This window comes from Vipera berus (genome assembly GCF_964194415.1).
Source record: "Vipera berus genome assembly, chromosome: 1".
Lineage (NCBI taxonomy): Eukaryota > Metazoa > Chordata > Lepidosauria > Squamata > Viperidae > Vipera > Vipera berus.
Genome location: NC_138202.1, coordinates 65,672,512 through 65,700,266, shown reverse-complemented (window position 1 = coordinate 65,700,266; position 27,755 = coordinate 65,672,512). Strand labels below are relative to the sequence as shown.

The following is a 27,755-nucleotide window of genomic DNA, read 5'->3' as shown; positions in this document are numbered from 1 at the left end:
TTATTAGGGATTTCACACACACCCCAAGCGGCATTATTACAAAGTCAGCTTAATTGTCCCCAACAATCTGGGTCCTCATTTTACCTACCTCGGAAGGATGGAAGGCTGAGTCAACCTTGAGCCTCGTGGGATGCGAACCTGCACTAATTGCAGGCAGCTGGTGTAAAGGAATCCATTTGTTGGACTGATGTCTTCCATTTTCCACTTACCAAAGGACCTTAGTGTTTTTCCTGTAAAATACATTTAATAGATTGATTTTCTCATTAAAATCTTGATTTTCTAATTCAAAAGTTTACACTTTTAAAATAAGGACTAGCTTCTGTTTCTTTATAGGCTAATGTTTGGTAGGGACCTTGGTTCAACTACACTATCAATGTAGTTTGAAACACACAAACTGAGAAGCTTGATTTCACAGAGTTGCTGTAGGTAGGATCTTATTTTTGGAAACAGGAAAGGATAGGTAACCCTTTCAGTACATACTTTGCATGATACTGTTAGCAAAAGGGGTTAGTTTAGCTTCCTACTACTGTGGAATTATTTGGGGATAAAGTCTGGCTATTGGGGGTTGGTTGTTGTGAGTAATTTGTTATAATAGATTGCTTACATGACACAATTAATACCATCCCCCCTGCCCCAGTTCAGTGTGTCAATAGATTTTGAAATTTTTTTGAAAATCTGATTTATGCATAGGTTCCTAATTTTGCCAAGAAAAGTTAATACTTTAATTGGGAGTTTAGAAAAGATCATACTCTAATTAGCGGTTTAAATTATTTTATCATTGCTGGCATGACTAATTTTGCTTTTTATTTTGGAATAGAAATGGGACAACTTTACATTTTCTATAGCACTATATATACTCTAATTATATTGTAATGCCAGACTTACAAATGAATTTTACTTAGCACACAGAACTGAACTGGAACTCAGGCTAATCTGTAGAAGGCATTTAATGTATGGTGACCATGCTTCAGTAACAAGGGGTTGGTCGAGATTGCTTCCTTTTCCTTTAAAAATTCAGTACTTTTTATTATTATTTCTTTTTGTAAAGGAATCCTTGGCTTATGCAAATAGAAAGCTGAAAATTCCAGGTGAAAAGATCTTAAGAGACACTAAAGAAGAACGTGATCAACAAAACAGGCTTAAAGAAATCAATCAACAGCTTAAAAACCTAGAAGAAAGTGTAAGTCTCCTAAAGTTTATAATTTTTAAAAATACTATATACGAAGCATAAGTGAAAATTGCATATACTAATTAGATCAGATATGTCAAACTCGTGATGTCATGTGACATCGCGCAACGTATCGGGAGAGTTTTGCCATTGCCGGCAATGGGGTGGGCACGGCTTTTGGATGACGTGTCCGGCCCATGGGCCGGCAGTTTGACACCCCTGGATTAGATTAATCAGTAATTGTTTTGTTGCAATACTCCTGTGATCTAAGCATTAGATAAATTATAACAAAGTGTCTACGTAGATTAGAAATAAATGTGTATTCTGCTTATTTATAACTATAACATGTCAAGATAAAATGAAACAGATTAGATTGTATGATCAATTACAATTTATTACTAAAAACAGCTTTCTAAAGATATTTAAAAAAATCTTTTCTTTTTATTTCCTATCTTCACACTGTATGCAGCTAAAACTATATTATATTGATTTATGCATCTTCAGGTTGAAGTCAACTTTTAGTGACCACATAGATTGATTTTCTTCACAATCTTTTGCTCCTAACCTGATCCTTCAGGTCTTCCAATGTACCCATCACTAATATAGTTGAATCCATCCACCTTGCTTCTGGTCATTATCTTCTCTTTCTTTCCACTTTTCCCAGCACTAGAGCCTTCTCCAGAGAGCGAAGTCTTTCCATAATGTACCTGAAATAGGATAATTTGAGCCTGGTCATTTGCACCCCAGAACTCTGGACTGATTTTTTTGATGATCCATTTGTTTGTTTTCTGGACTGTTCATGGTATTCTCAGAAATCTTCTCTAACACCAAATTTCAGAAGTGTCAATATTTTTTCTGTGCTGCTTCTTCAACTTCATATTGGAAGACCAATAAACCAATAGAAAGGCTAAAAAACAACAATAATTTCTTAGTGTATGTCCCTGCTTTAAAAACTGAAGGGAGTAGAAGGGGGAGGAAGACTCAAAAATGTCTTGAAAAGATGCTACATCCCTGTATTAACGATTTCCATGGAGCATTCTTATTCAGCAAGAGCCTTCAGTTAATGCAAAGAACAGTGAGATTTTTTTGTAAGAAAAAAAAAGCTTTATCTTATTTAAAGTAGGGTAAGAAAAGCCAAAGTGAAAATAAGAGACATTGATTGAATGAATCAATGTTTACCTGTCATTGTTTTCACTTTTTACATTTACATCTACTTTCACTTTTTATATTTGAGAGGTAGATTGCTAGCCTAAGATGACCTTGCATTTTAACATAAATTAATCTCATAACATGGGATTTGCCCTGGTGCAAACAAAGAGCAAGGTACCATTTCATCAAAATTTATGGTTAAAAATTTCCTTGTTAGAATGGCAATACAGTAGCTTATATCGGTTTTGTAATGTCAGTTTAGTGAGTAGCCAAGCCTCCAAACAAAACTAATTCAGGCTTGTAATTTCTTTTTTGCTGTTGACCTTTGCTCCCTTTCTCCCACTCGGTCACCGAGCCTTGCTATTTATGGAATATAAGTCTGGACATTGGTGGCTTAGTCTGCAATAACCAATGCTTTGGAATGCTTCGGGCTACTGATTCATTAAAATACAATGAATGTTCACAGGTCAGTTTCAAGGTCTGATTAGTATAACATTGTTCCTTGGAATTTGCTTAGCAGGTACTTACCACTCCTTCACTGCATACCAGACATTTTTTCCTGACTTGAGAGAATGCCCATAAGACATTCAGGAGGAAGAAACTATTCTTCACTTATTAAATTATAAACATATAAACCACCTGCATTGTTGCATAACCTAGAGCCAGGTTGGCATTTCTTTATACTGTGAAAACTCTTTAGTACTTTTGACCCTCATTTTCAAAGGAGATATGTGAGGTAGTGGAACAGTTTATATACAAGAAAAAAGTTGTATTATGGTTAGAAAAACAATGATGCTTATTTAGTGGCAGGTTTACCAGTGTAGTGTAGATGAAAATGGAGAGATGCTTGAGATATCTGTGATACTAAGGACCATGCCTTCTTCAGTCTCCTTTCCTCATATGCACATATCAGCATTATATACATTCTGCAAGTTTTGCAATTGCTTTTTGCATTTAGTTTTGAGTTATTTTACTTTATTACTCATTTCATTTAATAGCTTTTTGCAAGACCTTTTTGAGGGATCATCTGCCGGGAGGACAAGAGAAGGCAAAGATGCATTATTTCATTATGCAAATTCTATACCTTGTTTATTTGCTGCAGACATCAAGGCACAAATATAAAATGACAGCATTGGCACATACTGTACACATGTAAATCATTGCATTTGCTAAGAATGGCTTCTTGAGCTCATTATTAAAACTCAACTAAGAAAGTATTTTTTATAATGAGCAGAGAAATTGACATCTGCAAGGGGTGGGGTCGGGGAAAGCATGGAAGGATTCAAGGCCAAAGACAGGAGGACAAAATATAGATGTTATTATATCAGGTTTGAGGCTTGCAAATCTACAGTGACTCTGGGTTGCTTTCAGTTAAAATAGACATTATTAATAAAAAATAATACAGCTGACCAGAAGAAAAAAACAACAAAAATAATAGGGACTTAACCACCATCGTAACCCAAATAATTATGCTTTAAATCAATGAAAGAAAAGCAACATCCTTATCAAGTCTTAATCTACCCTTGATTGTTTTGAGCTCAATTCATTTCCTCTTCTCTGGGACTGTTATTCTTTTTTCTATGTTCTTTCACCTTACAGTTCCTGCCAGTGGGAAGCTGTCCCATCCTGTAGCACAAAAAGAAATATTGTGAAAATATTGTCAGAGTATATTCTTTGAGCAGAAGCCAAATTCATTAACTTGCAGAGTTAATTTGATTCATTTTCTTAGTCCATAGAAATCCCATGGTGCCATGAGGTTATGTAAGGTCAGCAGTGGCCCTCATGTTTTTTTTCTTTTATAAAGAATATGCAGCAGAAAACAGTTATTAGCCAACAAATTATTTTAATCTCATTTTTGAAGTTATTTTACAGTCAGATTTTGCATATAGATCTTCTGTAGCTATAATAACTGCTCTTTCTGTTGCTCTTTTTACATGCAACAGGAGGTTCTGTTATTGGTTAGGAACAAATTGTTTAGTGCAGAGGTCCCCAACCTTTTGGGCACCAGGGACTGGTTCTGTGGAGAAAGGTTTTTCCACGGACCGGAGGGGGTGTCGTTTCATGTAGTGCCTGCATACTGCGGATGGAGCTTTGCTTGTTTGCGCGGAATGGTTTCTGGCATGCCGCGGCCCAGTACTGGTAAACGGACTGGGGGCTTTTGAGACCCTGGTTTAGTGCAACTAAGGTTAAGTGCTAATTCACTGGTCATAAATTAAGGAATCAGAAAATTAAGCCACAAGATACCCCAATTTGTTCAAAAAGTAAGCATTATTATCCATAATCAGGTAGAATAAATTGAATTTTACAGCTAATCAAAGATAAAATAAATCCAAATCTTGTTTTAAATGATAGTATTTAGGGCCAAAATTATTCCATTATTTTTTTTAAACGGCAGTAGTTACTCATAATGGAATGACAGACATAGTTCACTCTATAGATGTTGTTACCTAGTTTGGTAATGAAACATCTGCAAGCAAACAACAAAGCTCAGTTAAACAATTGTATTTGGGACTTGTTCACAAATGTGCCTATAATAAGGTAAAGGTAAAGGTTCCCCCGCACATGGGTGCTAGTCGTTTCCAACTCTAGGGGCCGGTGCTCATCTCTGTTTCAAAGCCAAAGAGCCAGCGCTTGTCCGAGGACGTCTCCGTGGTCATGTGGCCGGCATGACTAGACGCCAAAGGCGCACAGAACGCTGTTACCTTCCTACCGTAGTGGTCCCTATTTTTCTACTTGCATTTTTACGTGCTTTCGAACTCCTAGGTTGGCAGAAGCTGGGACAAGTAACGCGCTCACTCTGTTACGTGGCACTCGGGATTCGACCTGCCAAACTGCCGACCATCTGATTGACAAGCTCAGCATCCTAACCCACTGAGCCACCGCGTCCCTTGTGCCTATAATATCCTTGCCTAAAAATGAGAGAGAGAGAGAGAGAGAGAGAGAGAGAGAGAGAGAGAGAGAGAGAGAGACTGTAAATTAAATAAGAAAACAATATATATGTACATGAACGAATATTAAGACCACTAACTTTGATCCTTCCCCACACTCAATCTGTTCATTTTGTTGTTGGAGACTGCAAGCAGTAATATAGTAATTAATCAAATTCCCTGTAATTTGATAGTTTTACTTTTACACATGTTATCAAATTACAGGAAATTTGATTAATCTATTATAAGGCTACACTCCTGTTGTGGAAAGGAAAGAAGTGAAGTGGAAACCCTTGTCCGTAGGCATTCCACTATGTATTTAGGTCTCAAAGCTGTTGCCTTTGCAAGAATAATAGATTGAAGCAAATTTATTCACAAAGACTAAGTCACTGAGCAAATTCTTTTCATTATATCATAAATATTCACTATATCTTGTTCATCAAATAAATCAAATGCAAATCTATATCATTTGTTTCTACCAATGTTTTCCCGCTTTTGTTATGGATGTAGTCGGGTATTCTGAAGGTCAGATGGAGCCAGCAGACCATAAAATCTAGCCAGTGAGAGAACTGGAACTAAGGAAATCTCAAGGGTTTTATTAAATGATGTGAAACTCTGTTCTTTTACCCATGTGTTACATAATTGCTGTCTATGCACTGCTATTAAAATTCCACACTAGTCCTAACAGGAACTAGTGTTTTTATAGCTGGAAGAAGAGATAAATAAATTTTTAGTTAGCATTTCAGCAACATTATAACACACTTCAATTTTTATTATTGCGGCATCTTGAGTTTGGAAGAATCGACTTTGAATATACTGTGCTAATTACCATATAAATTAAGCCGTTAAATAACCTTAATACAGAATTATCCTTTATGCCAGTAACCAGATTCTGCATAGTAAAATACGCATAATTCAGGCTAATTATGTTTAGAATGCCAGAGTTTGAAGTGTTGTCCCTTTCTTTCCATTCATTCTGGTCAAAAGTAAATTGAAGTTATTTAGCTACAGTGCAAACAGAAAGGTCATTACTTCTTTACAACATGCACTCAGTAATAACATTCCAAGAATGAGTTTAATCCATCCAAAGTTAATTCATAGCAGTTCATTGTATTGTAGCTTGCATTTGTAAGATTTAAACCTTATGTATTCTTACCAGGGTAAATTTTAATTAATTCTTAAAATCTGATGGGTAGGGCAAATCTGTACTTTTTCATTCTTTTAATGAGTTTATTCTAGTATTTAACACAAAGAAAACTTTTGTTTCAAATTAAGATTGATAAGGGTTATATAGTCATCACTTGCAATGAGTTTGGTAATGTACTGAGCAAAGGCTTTATTTTATTTATTATTATATTTATTATTTGTTTTATTTATTTATTTTATTTACTATTTATTTTATTTGCTATTTATTTTATTTATTATTTTATTTATTTAACAAATTTATATTGCTATCCAACTCATACATAAGTGACTCCGGATGACTTACAACATTTAAAAAATCCATTACCTAATAAAATCATTAAAAACCCTACCCCACCCCACATGGTTGCAACAATACAACGATTATTTATTATTAGAATTAATAATAATTTTGGAATTAACCTGGCTTTTCTGCGGCTTGCATAGGTTATGCGTCTGCTATTCAAATAATTGTTTAAAATAAATTCTGTGAAATAGTAAAATAAAAGGACTTAACTGTATGTGTTTTTTAATGTTATTTCCCTTTCTTGTATAAGCTAGATGCCATAAAATTTTTACTTGAAGACCACATTTGCTATTGAGAAACATTTCTGTATCTCAAGGGGCAAGAGACAAGTGGCTATGATCAATATACTGTATTTTTAGCGCGTACTTGAATATATTTAAACTATCTAGCTTCCTATGTATCCATATTTGAAGAATTGCCCCCCTCCCATATATCAAGTTAATTTTGTTGACTGGCTAATGATTCTTAAGTTCTGACTGCAGAAGCCAGAGCATTTGCCCGTCAATACTTTAATATCCACAGTCAGGGTCAGTGGTGTCTGCAAAGGGGTGGGCAGGTCAAAACGAGGAAAACAGCTGCCTTTGCACCCTACTCCTTTTCTGCATGCATTGTGCTGATAGCAACAAAGTTTATGGTGTGACGCCATGTGCAAAATCAGCAGGTGTTAACTCCTCCTTCAGTTTACTTCTTTCTTCAAACACCCGTTTCTTCCTTCAAAACCTCACCACCATACACAAAGCCTTTGTGCGTGATTGTGGATTTTCAGCTCTTTTATAACCAAGATCAAATGTGTAACTGAACGTTATCCCGACTCTAAGACATCCTGGGTTACAAAGCTCACTTCAGATATTGTTGCTTTCAAATGTATACTCATATATCCCATTAAGATTTATAGGCAGTGTCTTAAAGACAAGCTAAGATAGTTATTAAACATTTCTGTAAGCCTTGTATTACTTTTAACATAGTTTTTTTTATTGTTAAAAATAGTTTGTGTCCTATAGTCTTGAAAAGTTTGAGAAATGTTAGTTTAAACAATAGAAGAAAATAAAACAATCTCTTCTGTTCCAATTTGGTGTCTTGCTGAACTTGTTTAGCTTACAAGTTAATTATTGGAACAAAGTAATCTAGCTACCAATTGCGACAAGAGCTACTGTATTTTAAAATATAATTTAATTAATCATTTACAGAAACAAGGCAAATTAAATGCCCCCTGCAATGAGTTAATTTAGTCTACATAAGCCACAAACTGTCAAATAAACATTTCCACTGAAATTCTGTGCATATGTTTGACTTATTGTTTTACCCTCCAAAATAAATATTCAGTCTTCATCAGTCCTTTTTGAAATTTAAATTTAAATATTTCTATTTAAATTTTATATGATAAATGCTGCCTTTTGCAATATTTTAATAAATGTAGCTGAAAACAATGACAGAGAATTTCCTGGTAAAGTTTTTTTTATAAAGCAATGAAGCATATTGTCTACTGTGAAGTTGTACCATGTATGATATTAGACTAAGAGTTGAAGCTGCAATAAAAAGGAGTGTATTAAGCAGACAGTGCTAAACGTACTTTACATACAAAGTTGGTGTTATCTTATTTTTACCATCCCTACAAAATTGTAAATTATAAAGTAAAAATTCCAAAGTATAAATGTCTGGAGTTACATGAATAGGTCTGGACTAAATTCACTTTTTTCCTCTTCCATTTTTAAAGCATCAGCATTAATTCTAATCTTTCATTTATTTATTTTTTTGCTCTCTGTCTCTGGATATTTCAAATGGCACAATGTCTTTTCAGACCGATTAAAAACAGACAAAGCAGGCATTTTAAAGTATTCCCACCTGTTTTGATAAGTGATTCTGATTCTGAGAGGCATTTGCACATGGCCAGCATATTTCACCACAGGGTATTTTTACAAGTGACATCATGCAGACTCCTGATAAGTACAATCTGTGACTTTTGTCACTTTGAGCTAAGGTACAGATTGGAAAACTGAATATATAGAAACTAGTCTAGAGATAAATATATCTTTCTCTGACCTAATTCTTTTCAACTATAAGAATTATGTATGGTTTTCAGATGCCTTCACAAGAAAAAATGGGATCCCTACTATGTTGTTCTCCCCAAGGAAATATAGGATATCTGCTTTCTTTCTGCTGTATATTAAATTAGTCGTCATGTGTAGATTTAGTTGTTTTGCCAGCAAAGGGTAATATGCTGGTAATCCATTAGCTTTCAAAGAAAACATGCAATAAAACAAATGCATAGCATTTATCCTTGGCAATCCTGACTGAATCCTAGATACAATCTAGGATTCGAAATTTGAATCTGGCATTTTCTGCTGTTTTACCAATGATTTCAAACAGATACTTTAGAAATTGTGTATCTTGAAGTTTGATGGTTGGCTTTAACTGAAGCTGTGCAAACATCAGTGCTAAGAAACCTATCAAATTAAAAGTTTTGGCCTTCTAATTATGTATTTTAATATACCAAATGCTCTATTTTATTTTTTTAAAAGAAAGTTATAATAGGTGGCAGAAGCAAAGGGCTATTTTGTCCAATGTATAAGAAGAGGGTGCTGTGTGGCTACACAGGCCATCAGTATTAAATGCTGTCAAGATGTGTCTGATAGAATTTTGTCAGCAAAAACAGGCAGTACAAACCAGTGATGTAGGTTGACCTGAGAGAGAAAAAAATCAACCATTGAGTATCCATGATTGAAGATGGAGTTGAACCTCGGATTCCATGATCTTATACCTAATGAGACAACCAGTTGGGTCATCCTTTGTGGAAAAGATGAATTTGATGTTACCAGAATGAACATTAAAATTTAAGCGGATTTTTTTTTAACCCCAATATTGGATGGTCCATAATCATAGCGCTAGCAATAGCACTTAGACTTATATACCACTTCATGGTGCTCTACAGCCTTCTCTAAGCAGTTTACAGAGTCCATCATCTAAAAATAGATATTGTACATAGAAAAATAATGGTAGTGGCAAACCAACTTCAATAATAAGTTAATATTTACTTATCTAAACAGAATCACAGACAAACAAAAAACCTCAGAGTGACTACTGACTTCTTGCTAGCTTTCCCACTGACTTTGCTTGGGGAAATTCAAGAAATCATGATCTACAGTGAATGCAGAGACACTGCAACAGCTGCAATTTTGTGAACAAAACTAATTTGAACTTTGCAGAAATTTCAATTCCACGGGAGTAATGGGTCCCAGTTTTTGACAGATTCTTTAGGTTAGTGAATTTTATATAACTTGATTCAAAAATGTTTGGTGTAATGGACTATTTGGGCTAACCTGAGGGGGCAAACAGACAAACAGATAAACACAACAAGAATTTTGGTTCATCTCCCCATTCTAACCTTTTTTTAAATTATAAATTTTCAATTGCACATTACAGTTGAATATTTCATTATATTGCTCCTTTGAAGACAAGGGACGTATATGTTAAGGGGAGTTTATTTTAGGCTTTTTTTTTGAGATATTTCACATTTGTGTGAATGGAATCTGCTTTGTGCGAGAACATTTAAATCATCCCAATCAATCATGTACAGATTGTAGAAGTACTGTTCAGGAAAAGCGTTATGTTCACTTCCTCTCTTGATTTACTTTGCCTGAGTATCTACAGACATTTTCTTTCTTTCTTTCTTTCTTTCTTTCTTTCTTTCTTTCTTTCTTTCTTTCTTTCTTTCTTTCTTTCTTTCTTTCTTTCTTTCTTTCTTTCTTTCTCTTTCTTTCTTTCTTTTTTCACAGACATAATCACATGCTTTTTATAATTTTACTGTCTGGATACAGTATGGAATATCAATATAGAAACTTTCATACAATGTGCACAACACTCCCATATGTTCTACTTAATTCCTATAAAATGCAAGTATGTGTTGAGGCTCAGGGAATGTCGACTGGTGGCACCCAGGGGGAGGGCCTTTTCTTTCTTTCTTTCTTTCTTTCTTTCTTTCTTTCTTTCTTTCTTTCTTTCTTTCTTTCTTTCTTTCTTTCTTTCTCTTTCTTTCTTTCTTTTTTCACAGACATAATCACATGCTTTTTATAATTTTACTGTCTGGATACAGTATGGAATATCAATATAGAAACTTTCATACAATGTGCACAACACTCCCATATGTTCTACTTAATTCCTATAAAATGCAAGTATGTGTTGAGGCTCAGGGAATGTCGACTGGTGGCACCCAGGGGGAGGGCCTTCTCTGTGGGAGCTCCGGTGCTATGGAACCAACTGCCGGTTGAGCTCCGGATGGCATCGGACCTTCGCTCCTTCCGGCGCGGTCTGAAGACCCACTTATTTGAACTAGCTGGTCTGGCCTGATGGGGAACGTTAGGGTTTTTAATGGGTCTTTTATTGTTATTGTAATTTTTAATTGGGCACTTGTTTAATTCCTTTTTAATTTTTGTATTGTTATTTATATATGCCCTGTTAACCGCCCTGAGTCCTTCGGGAGAAGGGCGGTATACAAATTTAATAAAAGTAAAGTAAAGTAAAAGTAAATATTGGCACCTCAGTTTAGTTTTTTGAATAAGATCATGGTGGCATCTAGCATGCTTTCCCCTTTCAAATCTCAGAGATCTTTCTTAGCACTGTTGCTGTTAGTGATCTTTAAAACTGATAGAGGGTAATCTTCAGAAATTTTGAAAGAAAAGAATGTGCTCCATATGAGAGATAATTAAAGCTTCTTCTTCTAGTACATTTAAAAATCTTTGACTTTGTTTTCTAAATATTTTACAGTGTTCTTAGTATTTGGCATTAGTGAAGGTTGTTACTTACTTTGGATAAGATTGCTAATATGCTTGAAAAGTAAAATAAATAGCTAGCTTGCTGTGAATATTGAGTTTATTTAAATAAACCACTGTAATAGGTTTGGGCTGGGTTCCAAAGAAAGGGTGTGTATACATGGCAGATAACCATGCATGTACTCAGAGTTTTTTTGGCTGATTTTACAGTACTAAGCTAAAACAAATTATATCTTCTTTTTAGTTTCTTCTTGCTGGATATTTACGCTACTGAAGACAAGTTGTGTATATGCTACCTGAAACAGATTGTCACATAACAATGAAACTTCCTCTGCAAATTTGTCACTTCTGTTTATCAAGTAGGGAGTCATACTCTCTAAACTATATAAAATATAGTATTTTGACTCATTCAGATTAAAAAAATAAAAAGATGCCAGGAACCTTCAATGATATTCGATATCTTCTCTTTAATAAAAAGTTTTATTTGTTTGTTTATTTATTTATTTATTTATTTATTTATTTAAAATATTTCTATTTCCACCCATCTTATAACCAACGTCTGGATGCCCAGCAGTAAAACCATATATATAAAACTAACCCAAAGCAATAAAACCAAAGAAGAGAAAAGCAGAAAAACCTGGTATCGTAACCACCTATTCTACTATGATCTCACCCTATCCCAGGGCCTGGGGGAAGAACCAGGTCTTGATGCTCTCTAGATTAAAAGTATGTGGGCTTGTTGGATCCCAAGGACTGGATAATTCCATTGGACAAGGGGCTGCAATGGGAAAGGCACCAATCGAGCAAAGGAGAACTGGGGATTTTCAGCTAAGAGAAGATAAGAAATATACATGTTTAAATATTGTTGAATATACGGCTTAAAGAAGTCTTCAGTCATGTATTTCCTTTTCCTTGCTCATAATGCTAGAGCTCAGCCACCAGTGGAATTAACTAAATTGTTTCTCATTCAAACTAAAAAGAAACCATTCATATACAACATGATAAACTCAAGAATGTTACTAGCACAAATAGCATAGCTTTAAAAGATTTTATGATGGACAGTTTATTATTAAATGGAATCCAAAGACGGCATACTTTGAATACCAGGTGCAGCCAGCAAACAGAAGAGGAAGGCTTTTTCATGGATTGCATGCCTTGCTTATAGACTTCTGAGGGAGACCAGCTAAATGTTGAGCTTTATTTGTTGTATTTAAAGCAAAAGATATGGCCATGTGTTATGCCCGCCATTGGATCTTATACCAGTGAAAATGCCAAAATAAAAATACAGCTTCAATAGAATGCAGTGGAGGCAATACAGATAAAAGTAGTCAGCACTCAGAATGGAGTGAGCTTCATTAGCTGGTAGAAAGTTCAGGAAAGGCATTCAGATGAATTTTGTGGCCCAAATGGTCCTAGAACTTGGATTCTAAAACAGACAAGATCTGTTTTCTAATCACTGTCATTTATATAAATTGAAGAGAGGGAAAAGCCTCTTTATCAGATATTAGGCATAATTGTTTGCAACAATACCATAAATAGGAACGTATCATTTGGAAAAATCCTATCAAAATTTGTCTTATCAAAATTAACAATGTAATTAGACACAATTCTCTTGCATTCCCTTGTTCTAACATTACTAATATCAATTTGAATTGGTAATTCTATATGTGATTTTTTTTTCTTTCATAGATTTAATACCCCAAGTACAAGTAAGTCTGACTGACTGGCACTATAAAAGAAACCAGAACAAGAAAAATATTTTCAGCACTGTCCTGATCTAATATCAGGTCTCAATTGCTGTCATAACCTGAGAGCTATGTGTAATATAAACGTAGATTAGAATGAGGATGAGGATGATTTTATTATATGTGTAAACCACTTAGGTTTCTTAGGATTTAAGCTGATATATCACCCCATAGACCTTTACAGCACACTCTGGGCAGTTTACAATGTAGAAGCATTATTTGCATATTGCCCGAGAGACTGGCTCCTCATTTTACTGACCTTGGAAGGATGGAAGGCTGAGTCAATCTTGAACTCTGTCAGAATCAAACTCCAGGCTGTGGGCAGAGTTCGCCTACAATACTGTACTTTAACCACTGCACAACCATGGCCACTATAGTTTTGCTTGAGAAATATTAGTAATAATTTTCCACAAGAGGCCTTTGTTATGAAACAAAGCAATCCTTTGTTAAGTCCTCAGAAGACCTGTTCCAAAAATCTGACACATACATTGCCTGATTTAGTAACAGTTTCAATAAAAATTCCTATTGAAATTGAAATAACTTGGTGGTCCAAATTATGAAAAAACAATTCAAAATGAAAGTACAATTTTTTGGCACAGTGTGATTTGTCAACCTGCTGTTTCAAGAATCTGTTTTTTTCATATCTTATCAGTAGCATTCAATTTAATTCTTATTTATTCATCCTTTTTATTTATTAAAATGTATACCAGGATTTCAGTGTAATGCATCCCAGATGGTTAGCAACTATAGCTATCTAGTATGAGTGACCTCTTCATCCCTCCATCTTCTTACAAGAACAAGGTACTGCTCATTAGATATAACTGGCAGGACTGCGTTAGCTGCAGAAGAATCTGAGCACAGCAAGGAGGATTGTCTGGACAGGAGAGCAGGAATGCAGAATATGCAAACTTGCAACAGACTTCAACAGATGAGACTTGGGGACATGAAAAAAGGAAGGCTGACCTCTCTGGAGAAGGAGACATGGGAAAAAAGCAGGCTGGATTTAAAGGACTGCTATAAATTCTATATCATGTTTTCTGCTCCTCAGAAACGTATCAGTGGCAGAGAATAAAGAATAAACAATTCCTAAATTGATAGCTGACCAGCTATCCCAATATTTGAAGTAGAAGTCTGACAAATAAAAATACAACTATTTGTAAGTTTTACTACATATATTGGAAGAGATATTAGTAAACCATAACTAGTAGCTACCAAATTTGAGTCATGTATAAGGCAGATCCATGTTCAAATCCTATAATGTTTTCTTCTGTCTACATATTGTAATGGGTTATTTATTTTTTGGCTGGAGGAGTGTTTGAGGCTTGCACATTATTATTATTATGGATCAATCCATTCTCAGGTTTTTTGTTCCTTGCCTAGTTTAGCTCTCATATCTAGAAGTATTTGTCCAAGGCTTTGGTGAGTCACAGCCTTGTTCATGCTTGTACTGGTGAACACCTAACAGTGATGCCTGGATAGTATTGTATCTAGACCTCCATTCCAGTTTCCCAAGCATATCCTGCCAGGAGTATAGGTAGAATTGTACAGCGGAATCTGGATATTACATTTCAAGGCAACATTTGAAAACAATCTTGGGATGGTGACTTAGTGATTGGTGACATTGAACTGGGTGATTTTGGTCGCCCAGTCACTCTCAGCTCAATTCACTGGGGAAAATAGGAGGAGGAAGGAGTATTATGTTAGCTGCCTTGAGTTATTTATAGAGTAATAAAGGTAGGATAAAACTCTAATAAATAAATATTAAAGAAACAAACAAATTCTCTAATAGTATTTTGACAAAAGAAATGATAGGAGGAAGAGAACCTTTTTACAAATCTCTCCTAAAAGGCCCATCTTCTTTTAAAATTAATTTTTCCTAGGCATTTTTTTTAAAAAAATTATTTCCCACTGAATAGTCTCAAACTGGCAATAAGATCTTAAAAGGGGAGAAAGAGACTGGGGATCATTTGAAAGAGATGGGAAGGATTAAGCAATCTCTCTTTTTGTCCATTTGGGTCTTACATTCACATTCCTCCAGCAAGTTAAGGTTACTTAAAAATCAAGGAACCTGTTCTACCACATTCCTTTTATCTAAAAAGTTCACATCATTATTTATACCACGGTATAGCACTTCAGGTAGAGTTGGAGTTTAACTCCCATTCTGAAGTATAACATTGGCCATTCCCCAGCTGATTCCCATGCTCTGGTTTCTATCTGACTTTTAGCTGATTAGTTCTTTCCTCTTGGAAAAATAAATTGCTTACAAGTGATTGGCAGCTTGAAGTACCAACAGTTTTTGACTGCTGAAACATACTTTCCCACCTTAGACTAAGAGGTGCACTTCATATTTACAATTCTAGGGTGCATAAAGATAAAAATCATCTGTCTCACAAGAGCTGTACACTTCTCTGTATTTCTCCATAGATTTGCCTCCTGATTAAGGAGCAAACAAAAGCAGAGCAGCAACCTCTACCTCAATTGAGCAAGCATTAAGTGCTGCTGAAGCATTCAGTCACTTCTGATTTAAAGACAAAGCAGTGTTGTTTATTCCCAGAGGCCAAGCTGGCAGAGGTATTCTTATTGCAATTGTTCACTCAGAGACATTTCAGCAGATTCTTTCTTAGGGGCTATTTTGTGATTCACAGGAGCTGTATATTAACTAGAGTTTCTCTCAACACCGTTGTAGTTATTGGAAGATGGATAATGTTCTACACAAGAGTTCAGTTGAATTAATGTCTGGTTTAAACAATCCAGAAATTAGGCAACTCATCCACTTGAAATAGTGCAAGAATTTAGGCAACCGGTGGTGTGCTGTATCAGTTTAACAGCAAGCAGAAATGGTTTAAGGGAACATTTGTGATACTATTAAATGTTGAAAAATCAAAAGCAATGAGCAAAGCAATATAAGAAAAGAGCTAAATGTTATTGAATTCCCATAAATAAATATAAACTATAGGGAATAAAAGAAAAAAAGGAAAACACTGAACAGTCTTACTTTTATAATAGGCTATCGTATTAATTGCTGTCTTGTGTCAATTAAATGCATATGTCATTTCCTTTGTGCCTTTTTAAAGAAGGACTATTTTAAAAATAACATTTCCCTTTATGGAAAACTTAGCTTAGAGAGTCAGTTTAGGTTAAAGCATCAGGCTAGAAACCATGAGACTATCAGTTCTAGCCCTGCCTTAGTCCCAAAACCAGCTGGGTGACCTTGGGTCAGTCAATTTCTCTCAGCCCTAGGAAGGAGGCAATGGCAAAGTTCTTTTGCAAAACTTTGCCAAGAAAACTGCATGGATTTGTCAGGCAATCTCCCAAAATCAGACACGAGTGAATGAAATTTAATAAAAAGCCTACATTAGGGAATCAGCATTTTCAGCCTATTCTAAGTCCCATAACCTAGCAGCTGTCAATCTTCTGATCTCCATACCCTGCTACTGTTGTCCATCATTTCTGTGGCTTCTTATTCCCCTCTGCATTGTTATGATCTGACCACTAGAAAGAAAATCAGGAGTGGTCTTCCTTCCAGGTATCGGGTAAATCAGATCCCAAAGGAAAAGGAAACACAAATGGACAGCAGCAGTATTGATGGTGAGAGTACAATGCTTTTTAAAATCTGATGATTTATGTAACAACAAAAGCACCTGGAAAAAACACGCTGTTAAGATGATGCTGAGGTGGCATTTGTAAGTGTACCTATTTTGGTGCCTTATGTCTTGCTTGAAAATTATCCAAAATTTTGCTTCAAAACTTTTTTTCTTCTGAATTATGTAGACTAACTGGGAAATACTGCCAGAGCTGCCAGCCTTTGATTACTTTTATCATATAGTTTCATTGCAGATTGAATTAAGAAGAAATGCATGTATTTTTTTCTTTAATTAAACTGAGGAGCACAGATTCAACATTGCATATTTACTTAAAATCTTTGGAAAACCCACAAGAGGGACTCTTAAATTGACCTTTACTGAAATCAGTTGGGAAAAATGAACTAATCATCAACCAAGTCACAATCACAATCTCAGTCACATAGGGTAACATTCTACTATTGCAATGGTTTTCATTTGTTAGAGGAATCAAATAACTTTCTTTTTTTTATTACATCTCTTATTTTTGTTCTGAGTTATTCTGACTCATCCTGAGCCTAATTCAAAATCATGAACTCCTTTGAAAGCCTTGCTGGAGAATCTATGTCGGTCTGTCTGTCTGTCTGTCTGTCTGTCTGTCTGTCTGTCTAATTTATGTATTCACCTATTGCACAAACACACAACAAGGCAGCATACAACACAATACAACACTTTAAATATCCATAACAGTCTAAAGACAAAAGGGAAATAAAATAAACATATAAATAAACAAATACCAAGAAAACGGGAGAACAAACATCACTTAATCTCATTTAGCCAGCTTTCTGTGGGATTTCCAAGGGATTTCCATTGATACACACTCATATGAATTCACATAGCCATCAGAAAGTGGCTTTTATTAATAACACACAAATATTGATAGAAGAGAATATTTGTAGCTCAGGGTTGAACGGTGGGGTCCTTCGTGCTCTCTGAACTTGGTTCTTTTCTTGCAGATGTTTCATTACCAAAGTAGGTAACATCATCAGTGCAACTCAGTGCAAGGTTGGAGAGCACCAAGGATCTCACACACAAATACAGTTTATCTATATAAAGTTCTGCAGTATCCATGATACTGCAGGACAAGAAGCAACAGATAGAAACTAGTCAAGGAGAGAAGCAACCTAGAACTAAGGAGAAACTTCCTGACAGTTAGAACAATTAACCAGTGGAACAACCTGCCTCCAGAAGTGGTGAATGCTCCAACACTGGAAGTTTTTAAGAAGAGACTGGACAGCCATTTGTCTGAAATGGTGTAGGGTTTCCTGCCTGAGCAGGGGTTTGGACTAGATGACCTCCAAGGTCCCTTCCAACATCATCATCATCATCATCATCATCATCATCATTATTATTATTATTATTAGTAGTAGTAGTAGTAGTAGTAGTAGTAGTAGTAGTAGTAGTATTTCTTACACCATGTACTTTATTTTTCTTGCCCTAAGAAGAGTCATGCTATCATGTGGGTCCCTGTGTATTGCTTCATAATTACACAAAGAATCATCATTGTCATCATCATTATCATATTAAATTTATATGTCACCTGACTCTGATTGACTCTGGGCAGTTTACAAATTATTTGAAACTTGAAAAAAAATGATAAAACAAAGAAAACAAAACAAAACCCCAAAGGATTGTGATGGCAGACTAACAATCTGGGTAGAATCATAGGTTGAATGGAATTCTGAGTAGCAACATTGACTAATAGCATGTATCTTAGCTTAATTAGCTAAGCAGGTATATAATGCCTACATAATAGCCTGTAGGAGATAAACCATGATAATTTATGGTGGCAAATGATCAGCAGCCTGATAGCCGCAGTTCCAACTAATACATTTTACTGAAAAGCAAAAATTTTCATAAATGAGCTTAAGGGTCCCCACCTCCCCTTTTCTGGCTTTTCATGTCCTGGTCTGTGATGGAAGATAAATAAATTAATGCAAGACAATCCTAAATGGTTTACACTAAAGAATGTGTTGAGAATATGGTAACGAAATAGTTGACTCTTTAAAGCCAGTTATGTGCTGTTGGCAATGATTATTTGTACATCTGGGATTAATTAAGAATGGGCAGTGCAATGGTCAATGGCCTTTTTTCCCTGTCAAATTAATGGCAGTAATACTGTATTTAAGCTAACTCTGTCAAACTATTTCTCAAAATGCAGTCATATAAATATATATCTGGGAGGAAGTGCCATCAAATGTAGTGACATCCATTTCTTTAAAAGTGTGACTGTACCATTTGTCTATTCTTTTCTGCAGTATTTTTTTTTTAAAAATATTTTAGTTCATTTAAATTTTCTTTGAATAGTGAATGGCTTTAGTGCTCCCTGTTCTTACTAGGAAAATAGGACTGGGCTTTTGCGAATTTTTCCCAACCCACTGAAACATATTTCCATAGAGTTTGGAGGAACAAAGAAATGCAAAAGGCTTCTTCTCTTGAACGAATTCATCCTGTTATTCTTTCTGTAATTCATCTGAAAGTGCCCTTTAAGAATAAAGGTAGCTGTTAAAAAGGCATTTGGTGAGCTGAAATAACTGTTTGAATAAACAGATTAGTTATTGCTCAAAAATCTTTCTTATCATACAAAGCATCATTAAATACTCTTTAAAACTGTACAAAAATAATAAACGTTATTCCTAAATTTTTCTAACATCTTCAGTATAAATTTTCAGATGGTGAGCACTGAGATCACTTGATATCTAAGTGGAAAATAAAAGCATACTAGAAAATTATGTGGCTTTTTATCGTTGAAAAGAGCCAAAACCACACTGAAATATTTTTTGGCTTAAAGAGATGCTTTAACTGAAAGTCAAAGTTAAGGACTATGGGATGAAACAAGATTCATATTTTTCTTTTAAAAAATTTGCTGGCATACAACATGGAATTATTAAATACTGTGTATGCATGCACATGCCTATATCTCAGCAAGCTAAATCGGATTGTCAAATAGTATACTGAAAGGTTTCTTTGTGAGGCTCAAACAGCTTATGGCAGTAACTGATTTGTCTCCTAACCTCAGGTCTCCCTAGTGATTTTGGAAAAGGCAACGTTTTAAGGTTTGATTTAAGAGCATAAGCAATGTTTTAAGTGGGGAGCTAGATCCTCTTTAAGGATTGCCTCTGTATTGTAGTTAGATTTTTCTGTTTTTTTTTTCTCTCAGTTAACCCATTTTAGTATAAAGAATTATGTAAAACATCAGTATTTGTATACAGAAATGAAAAATACTAAGCCATAGTTTATTAAAATGCCAGATTTAGGTTTAGGTTTAGGTTTATTCAATTTCTATACCGCCCTTCTCCCGAGGGACTCAGGGCGGTTCACAGGGCATATATAAATAAATAACAGTAAAAAAATTAAAAAGAGATTAAACCAATGCCCAATTAAAATACAATGACAATAAAATAATAAAAACCCGTTAAAAAGACCCTCCCCATCAGGCCAGACCAGCTAGTTCAAAGAAGTGGGTCTTCAGCCCGCGGCGGAAGGAGCGGAGGTCCGGTGCTATCCGGAGCTCAACCGGCAGTTGGTTCCATAGTGCCGGAGCACCCACAGAGAAGGCCCTCCCCCTGGGGGCCACCAGTCGACATTCCCTGACCGGAGGCACCCTGAGGAGACCCTCTCTGTGGGCACGCACAGGGCGGAGGGGAGTTGACGCCGGCAGCAGGTGGTCCTCGAGGTATCCCGGACCCATGCCATGTAAGGACTTGAAGATCATAACCAAAACCTTGAACCTCACCCGGAAGACAACTGGTAACCAATGCAGCTCGTGGAGCAAAGGTGTAACATGGGAGTACCGGGAAATTTATAAGATGTATAAGAGCCGTGGTGGCATAGTGGTTAGAATGCAGTATTGCAGGCTAATTCTGCCGACTGCCAACAGTTCGATCCTGACTGGCTCAAGGTTGACTCAGCCTTCCATCCTTCTGAGGTCGGTAAAATGAGCTCAGTCATGGTCATTAGTCAAGGTTACCTGTAATGGAAATGTTTCAGTGTAATTTGCTGCTGTAAGTATTTATGTGGTATGCATGCAAGAGAGAGGGTGGAGGGAGGGAGACAGACAGACAGACAGACAGAGAGACAGACAGACGTCCCTGGAGCAGGGGATACTCATATTTCTAGTGCCATTTTCCTGGTTAAAAATACTGTACACCGAATCCTACTTCTCCATTAGCAAAAATATACAAGAGGGGTCTGTATATTTTTATACTTTCCCTTCTAGTGCTCAGCTGTCACTATATAACATGATTTCAGAATTGTGCCAAAAGAAAATCTCAAGGTGTTTCTATGATTCACAGCTATTACACATCCCCATGTAATAATTTGATCGTTTGACAATATTGTCAAATACAGTCATTATTCATTAATGCAAAGGACATTTAATTTTTAAACACTAAAATGCCAACACCTTTTCTTACCATTTATTCTACTTTCTTATCTAAATTATTTTCTCCCACTGTCTACCTGCAGAAAGCTTAGGGTATTGGTTGGTATAAAATGTTAATAAATAAGAAATAAAAGTACTGTAATTATTTATGGGCTTAGGTCAGATATTACCATTCACCCTAGGACTTGGGCTTGTGTTTTGTCTCTGGTGAGCAAAACTATGGGCAGAGGTGGTGGTGGAGTCATTTGGATCTACAGAGTCCCTTCGTTTGCAGGGACCTGGATCATAATGCTGCAGGTGACCCATGTCAGGGAAATCTTACTGTTCAATGCTACCATTTTATGTACTTCTGAAAGAAATGTTGTTTTCATGTAACGAAGGATTTTTAGTAATACGTAAAGATTGCAGCACACTTTGCTCTAATGCCCTCATCATTATAGGTATATTTTTTTGTAGTTCTGAATAATATATTTTAGAGAAGTACACTTTTTAAAATACGCGTACTGTTCCTCTTGTTTTCTAGAATGCATGTGTGAGAAATCCATAGGAAAAGCCAACTGAGCTACATTCTTTTCTTTCTCTGAGCGCTGTTTGAAATTAGATTTGAAACTTATTTAAAGAGCATAGGTAGAACCGTAAAAAGTAACATCCCCATTGTTGTGCTGTCACAAAAAAACAGCTAGAAAACTTTGAACTAGAAACCCTGGATTCCCAAGAGGATTTGTGCACAAGGTGATTATGAATGGACATTCCTACCACATGCAGAGGACTTGTCCTATAGATTGGATTTATCCTATATCCTCATACAACTGAGGAATGTAGCTAAGCTCAAAAACTGTCAGGTGGAAAACGGCATCTTGGGTCAGGAGAGCCAGGCTAGTAGCCTCTCTCTCTAGCTTACATAAAGAGAGCTGGCAGGAAGATTCTTTAGAGGGCATCCAGCATGACTGAATATGGAGCAGCCCCCATTCTCCATTTTTTGCAATGAAAGCTATAGTCTGCGTAGACACAGCACCTGATTCAAAAATTAAGAAAAATAAGGAGGCCCTTACTTACTGCAATTCTATCTGAACTGCACAGCAATATTCATTTTTCTTTAAATGTGGCTTGCAGATATGTCAGTTGAAATCCATATCTAAATAATTAACCTTTAAATATATTCACTTTAGCTATCAAATATTAATTTAAATGTTTTAAATATTGAAAGACTGTAGAAGTCTTGTGAATTCCAGAGGGCTTCCAGTTTGCAGTAAAAAGCCAGAGCAAGGATGGTGAAATACATTAAGGAAAGGCAAGGTTTACAGTCATACATTGCCCAAACTGTAATGTGATTTAGTTACTTTTGGTTTAGCTATTTATATGAATCTAGCCTTGTGGTTATAAATAGTGGCTTATGATTTAGCAAAGCAGATTGTCAATTGTGGTTTATTAAAAATTGCAAAATATTGTAAAATGCTAAATTTCCCTCTAGTCTACTAACAGAAGACCAAGAATGTTTATAGATTGAGGCAGATATTTATCTGAAGAAATAGGAATAATTTCCACATAATTATTATGGCAATACTGCAAACACCTTGTACCCCAATACTCCTTGTTCACCTTACATATCTTCCTGTTCTTCCTGCTTCAAGAAGTAAGAACTTGCTAATCACAAAAGTTCAACTGGACCAGAGAAGCCAGGTCTTAGTGATTTCAGGGAGAGATTTGATTTAATAATAATAATAAGTTGGAAGGGACCTTGGAGGTCATCTAGTCCAACCCCCTGCTAAGGCAGGAAACCCTATACCATTTCGGACAAATGGCTGTCCAGTCTCTTCTTAAAAACTTCCAGTGTTGGAGCATTCACCACTTCTGGAGGCAGGTTGTTCCACTGGTTAGTTGTCTAACTGTGAGGAAGTTTCTCCTTAGTTCTAGGTTGCTTCTCTCCTTGACTAGTTTCCACCCATTGCTTCTTGTCCTGCTTTCAGGTGCTTTGGAGAACAGCCTGGCTCCCTCTTCTTTGTGGCAGCCCCTGAGATATTGGAACACTGCTATCATGTCACCCCTCACCCTTCTCTTTGTTAAACTACAGATACCCAATTCCAGCAACCGTTCCCTATATGTTTTAGCCTCCAGTCCCCCAATCATCTTTGTTGCTCTTCTCTGTACTCTTTCTAGAGTCTCGACATCTTTTTTACATCGTGGTGACCAAAACTGGATGCAGTTTTTCCCACTTAATTCTCCTATTAAATTTCAGAAAGCTGTCTTTGGCCAGATTTTGCCCTTTTCATCACTGTATTATTGTATTAATAACATACAATTAAGGCGTTGCATTTTACCTTTGACAAGAGAAAATTAAGATATGAGATGGGATTTCTGCCAGAGTTTTGTTGGGTTCCATTGAACATAGATGTCTCCTCTGGTATTTTACAGGCTTAATAATTTTAGTGTAATTATGTACAGTATGACTACCAAGTCTTTAAGCAGAAAACTAGATGGGTTCATAGATGTAACCCAATCTTTTAATTATTTATACAAATGTCAGGCCATGTGCTGATTGTCTCAGATGATTCGTCAAGAACTATTTGTATAAGGAGGCCAACAAGAAACATGAGAAGAAAGGAACCCCCTTCTCTAAGGAACTTCCCCCTAGAGAAAATTGGAAGAGTGATTTTAATGTTACATCTACTGAATAGGCAATTGTTCCTGGATACAGGAAAAAAAAGAGAAAATTATATGCAAAATCTAAACTCATTTTGATTTTGTACAACAAAACTTTAACATTCTACTGAATGGTTAATAATTGAATGTCCTTACAAAATCCCCATATTAATTCCTTTCAAGATAAATATAATATGTAACGTTCAGAAAAGAAACAAAGAAACACAAACCAAATAAAGACATGAAATAAGCAAGCTAAGGGAAATATAGTCAAATCTAATTCGTATAATATCATTCACTATAACTCTCATTCCCGATCTATTCTTGAAACCATTTTTGCCTCCTCCATCCTAACGCAGCCTAATATACTGCCTTTTATGCTTTTAACTCCTCATCTTTATCTTTTATAGCATCTCATCAAAGTTATCCAACCATGACCATGTAGTTTCAAGACCCCACCAGCCAAAACCTTTAAGCTCCATTAATTTTCATGTTGTCGTTCAGTATACATATAAATATTTCCCACTGAACCCAAGGTTGATTGAATGAATTGAAATGATTGGCTGAATTGAACCCAATATTGATTCACTGAAAGAATTGGTTATATTCCTAAAACACTCAGTGTGCTGATTAGATAAGTGGAAGATAAAATTTCTCAGGAGTATAAATGGAATATCTTATAGATAATGCCTGGCCATCCCAAACAAGGCTTTGTCTGTTTGGTGATTACATGAGGAAATAGCTTACTTGGGGAAATCAGCCCATTCAATCTCTTTAGCAGGAATTTAGTAGCCATCACTTTCATCTAATTTTTCAATGTTGCTATACTACATACTGAATTTTTAACTGATTTATATGTGTAATTGATTTAGTTGTTTCTGAACTGTTAACGTGTTTTATTTTAACTGTTAGTGTTTATTATGTAAACATTTTAGTTATATACTTTGATTTTTCATTAAGACATGCCATTCATTTTATGCATTTTGTATCTGTCTTTTGATTCTTTGTTTAGAAAAATGTGGTAGCTACTTTCAATATAACTAATAAAATTTTGGTAGAAATGTTTAATTGAATAGAAGGTCAATCAAAACACAGTGGGCTTAATCATTTTTTAAGTAGCCATCTGAAAGGATGGCAGAACTGAACTGGGTTTTTTCATTCCTAGCATTTCTCCTTATTAATAAAATTGTACTTTTGTCCTAGACTACTCTTAATACCCCTCGATGCAGACAGTTTACTATGTAACTCCCTTACAATGAATTGGGTTCATATTAGCGTTTGTGAGAAACAGAGCTCACAGTCCTGCTACATTTTGTTCTGGACCCAAAGCTGCACTAAGGATCTTTGGAGATCATACAAAAGGAATCTTTTAGATTACATGAAGAAATTTTAAAAATATAATAATCGGCAGACACATTTTTTTAAAGAAAATCTGTAACTATTGAAACTAGTTCTAGTAATCTCTGCTTAAGTAATACTAGTCTCCTGATTCCTTTATGTGTTTAGATAAGTTGATCTGATAGTTTATATTTTACAGAAGTACCATTATATATTGTTTTCTGTACAGTCTATAAAATGTGACTCAGTGAGCCATTGTCAGAGTTTTTTTTTTATCACTGGTGAGGTTATAACAAACCGCAACAAAATGCACTACTGATTATTCAGCATGATACAAACTGCATAGTTATTAAATAAAATGAACAGGAAAAGAAACTATGTTAATATATAAAATCCATATAATATCAATTTGGGATTTATTCATCTTTCATCTTATCACTAAATCTAGACCATATAGAGTTGCTCCACCTTCTAGGTTTTGGACTATAAAAATATTTAAAAATAGATAATAAATATCTGGAATCGATTCCTTAAAATCAAGAGGGTCAGGTTTTTTTCTTTTTTATTTATGTAAGAGTATTTTGCTGAGTACCACATTTGATAAAGCCGAATGGCTCATAAAATGACAAATTCTGCCTTTTAGGAATATAATTTAACATGCGGGTTTGCTGTAAAATTTTGAAATAACAATAATTTAACAATAATTTAAATCTGCATATTGAAATGTCTTATTTGAAGATTTAAACTGGTATTAAATTTAGGCAGTGTTAGAATTAGGTTTTTGTTAATAACTGTGACCAATATTACTTATATACATTACAAAATGAAGTAAAAGAATTACAGTAATTTCTGACTAATCTAGAAAATTTTGCAAGATTAAAAAATTGAATATAAGGTCAGGAAAACTCAAAGTTCAGATGTAGTAACTAAGATGTGGTCAGAGATGTGATAATTAATCTTCAACAAAGATTGTAGTTGAAAAATTGTTTCCATATTTAATCCATTGTTAAATTCTAGATCAGGTATGTTTTTGGGGTATGAGGTAAGTTTTAATATTGATGTATGTTGCCATAACTTAATTTGCCACTCTTCTGCGGAAGGGATTGTTCATAATTTCCAATGAGAAGCATGGGGAATCCTAGCAGTTGTTATCATGTACAAAGTCAGCTATGTATATCTTGTAAGAATAAACACAAAGCAGTATTTGCTGATGCAATAGCTTCATTCTTAAATCTATTTTAATTTTATTTAATATATAAAATACAAAGAAATAGGAGATTAAAGGAAGGAAAAGGATAGGGAAAGAGAAGGTATCAGGTATAAGGGGAAAAAAAAGAAGAAAAAGGCATTGACTTCTAACTCTTTTTAACACAGTACAAGATAAAAACACTCCAGCCTCAACGTTTTGCTTTTACACATTAATATATAACTAGCTGTTTCTATAATGACAAATCTATCTAATCCACAAAACTAAAGTTAAAGTTTCATTTTTTTTCATCACAAGTAAAAAATCCAGAAGTGGTATCCAAATGAAAAACATACGCAAATATATTCTCCTTGATAATACATTGATTTTCCAAATTGGATAGTCCAATTCTTCATTTTACACTTCTGATAGATAATTAATGCTAACCTTCATCTTGTTTCTTTAACTGCAAGTAAAACTGAATGGTTGGTTTCATTTCCAGCACTGGTTCTTGCAGTAGAAGGAAAGTTGCCAAGGCATAGGGATCATATCTTGTACATTCATTTTCATTTATATAGATTGCCCAGCAGGGCCTATAGGTATCATAGCAGAATATCATATCTCAAAATTTTTAAAACAACCATTATACATCAACTAATTTAAAGTATTTTTCCATGTTTGACCCAGGCTTTCCAATGAAATATCTTTGCTGCTATCTTCACATTTGGATTATACCACAGCTTCAGTTTCTCCTGCAATTTTGGGACCAACTGCTTACCTATTAATAACTAACATGTCTAACAGCTTTCAAGCTGGAAAAAGGACATCCCCTTTTACTAAACTTTGGTGCTCAAAGTTGCCAATTTTTCAAATACATGGAAGTTGGATCCAATAAGAGAGCAATTGGAAGATAATATTTAGACATGTTTTCAGTCCCTAGAAATATAGGTGTTAGAATATAAGCACAATGGTTAGAGTTAAAAATCTGGTAGATTAAAGCCACTATCATAAAGCAGTCTAAATATGAGCTATTTAGGGATTTTGGCTTGCCAGGAACATTTGTACAAACAGCTAAAGGTAAAGGTAAAGGTTTCCCTGTCCATTCGTGTCTGACTCTAGGACGTGGTGCTCATTTCGGTTTCTTAGCTGAGGGAGCCAGCATTGTCCAAGGACATTTTCCGTGGTCATGTGGCCAGCGTGACTATGCACCAAAGGCACACGGAATGCTGTTACCTTCCCACCAAAGTGGTACCTATTAACCTACTCTCATTTGTATGCTTTAAAACTGCTAGGTAGGCAAGAGCTGGGGCAAGGAACAGAAGCTCACCCAATTCCGTGGTGTT

General features: G+C 35.3%; 1 protein-coding gene across 1 annotated transcript in view; it reads left to right on the top strand.

Moving 5' to 3' along the window:
- FSIP1 (fibrous sheath interacting protein 1) overlaps positions 1–27,755 on the top strand; it is a gene marked incomplete at both ends in the record, with an annotated part of 49,743 nt that overhangs the window by 17,295 nt on the left and 4,693 nt on the right. The window contains one exon of the mRNA XM_081334944.1: positions 1,049–1,180. Coding sequence (XP_081191070.1) covers positions 1,049–1,180 — 132 coding nt within the window. The remainder of the gene's footprint in view (positions 1–1,048; positions 1,181–27,755) is intronic.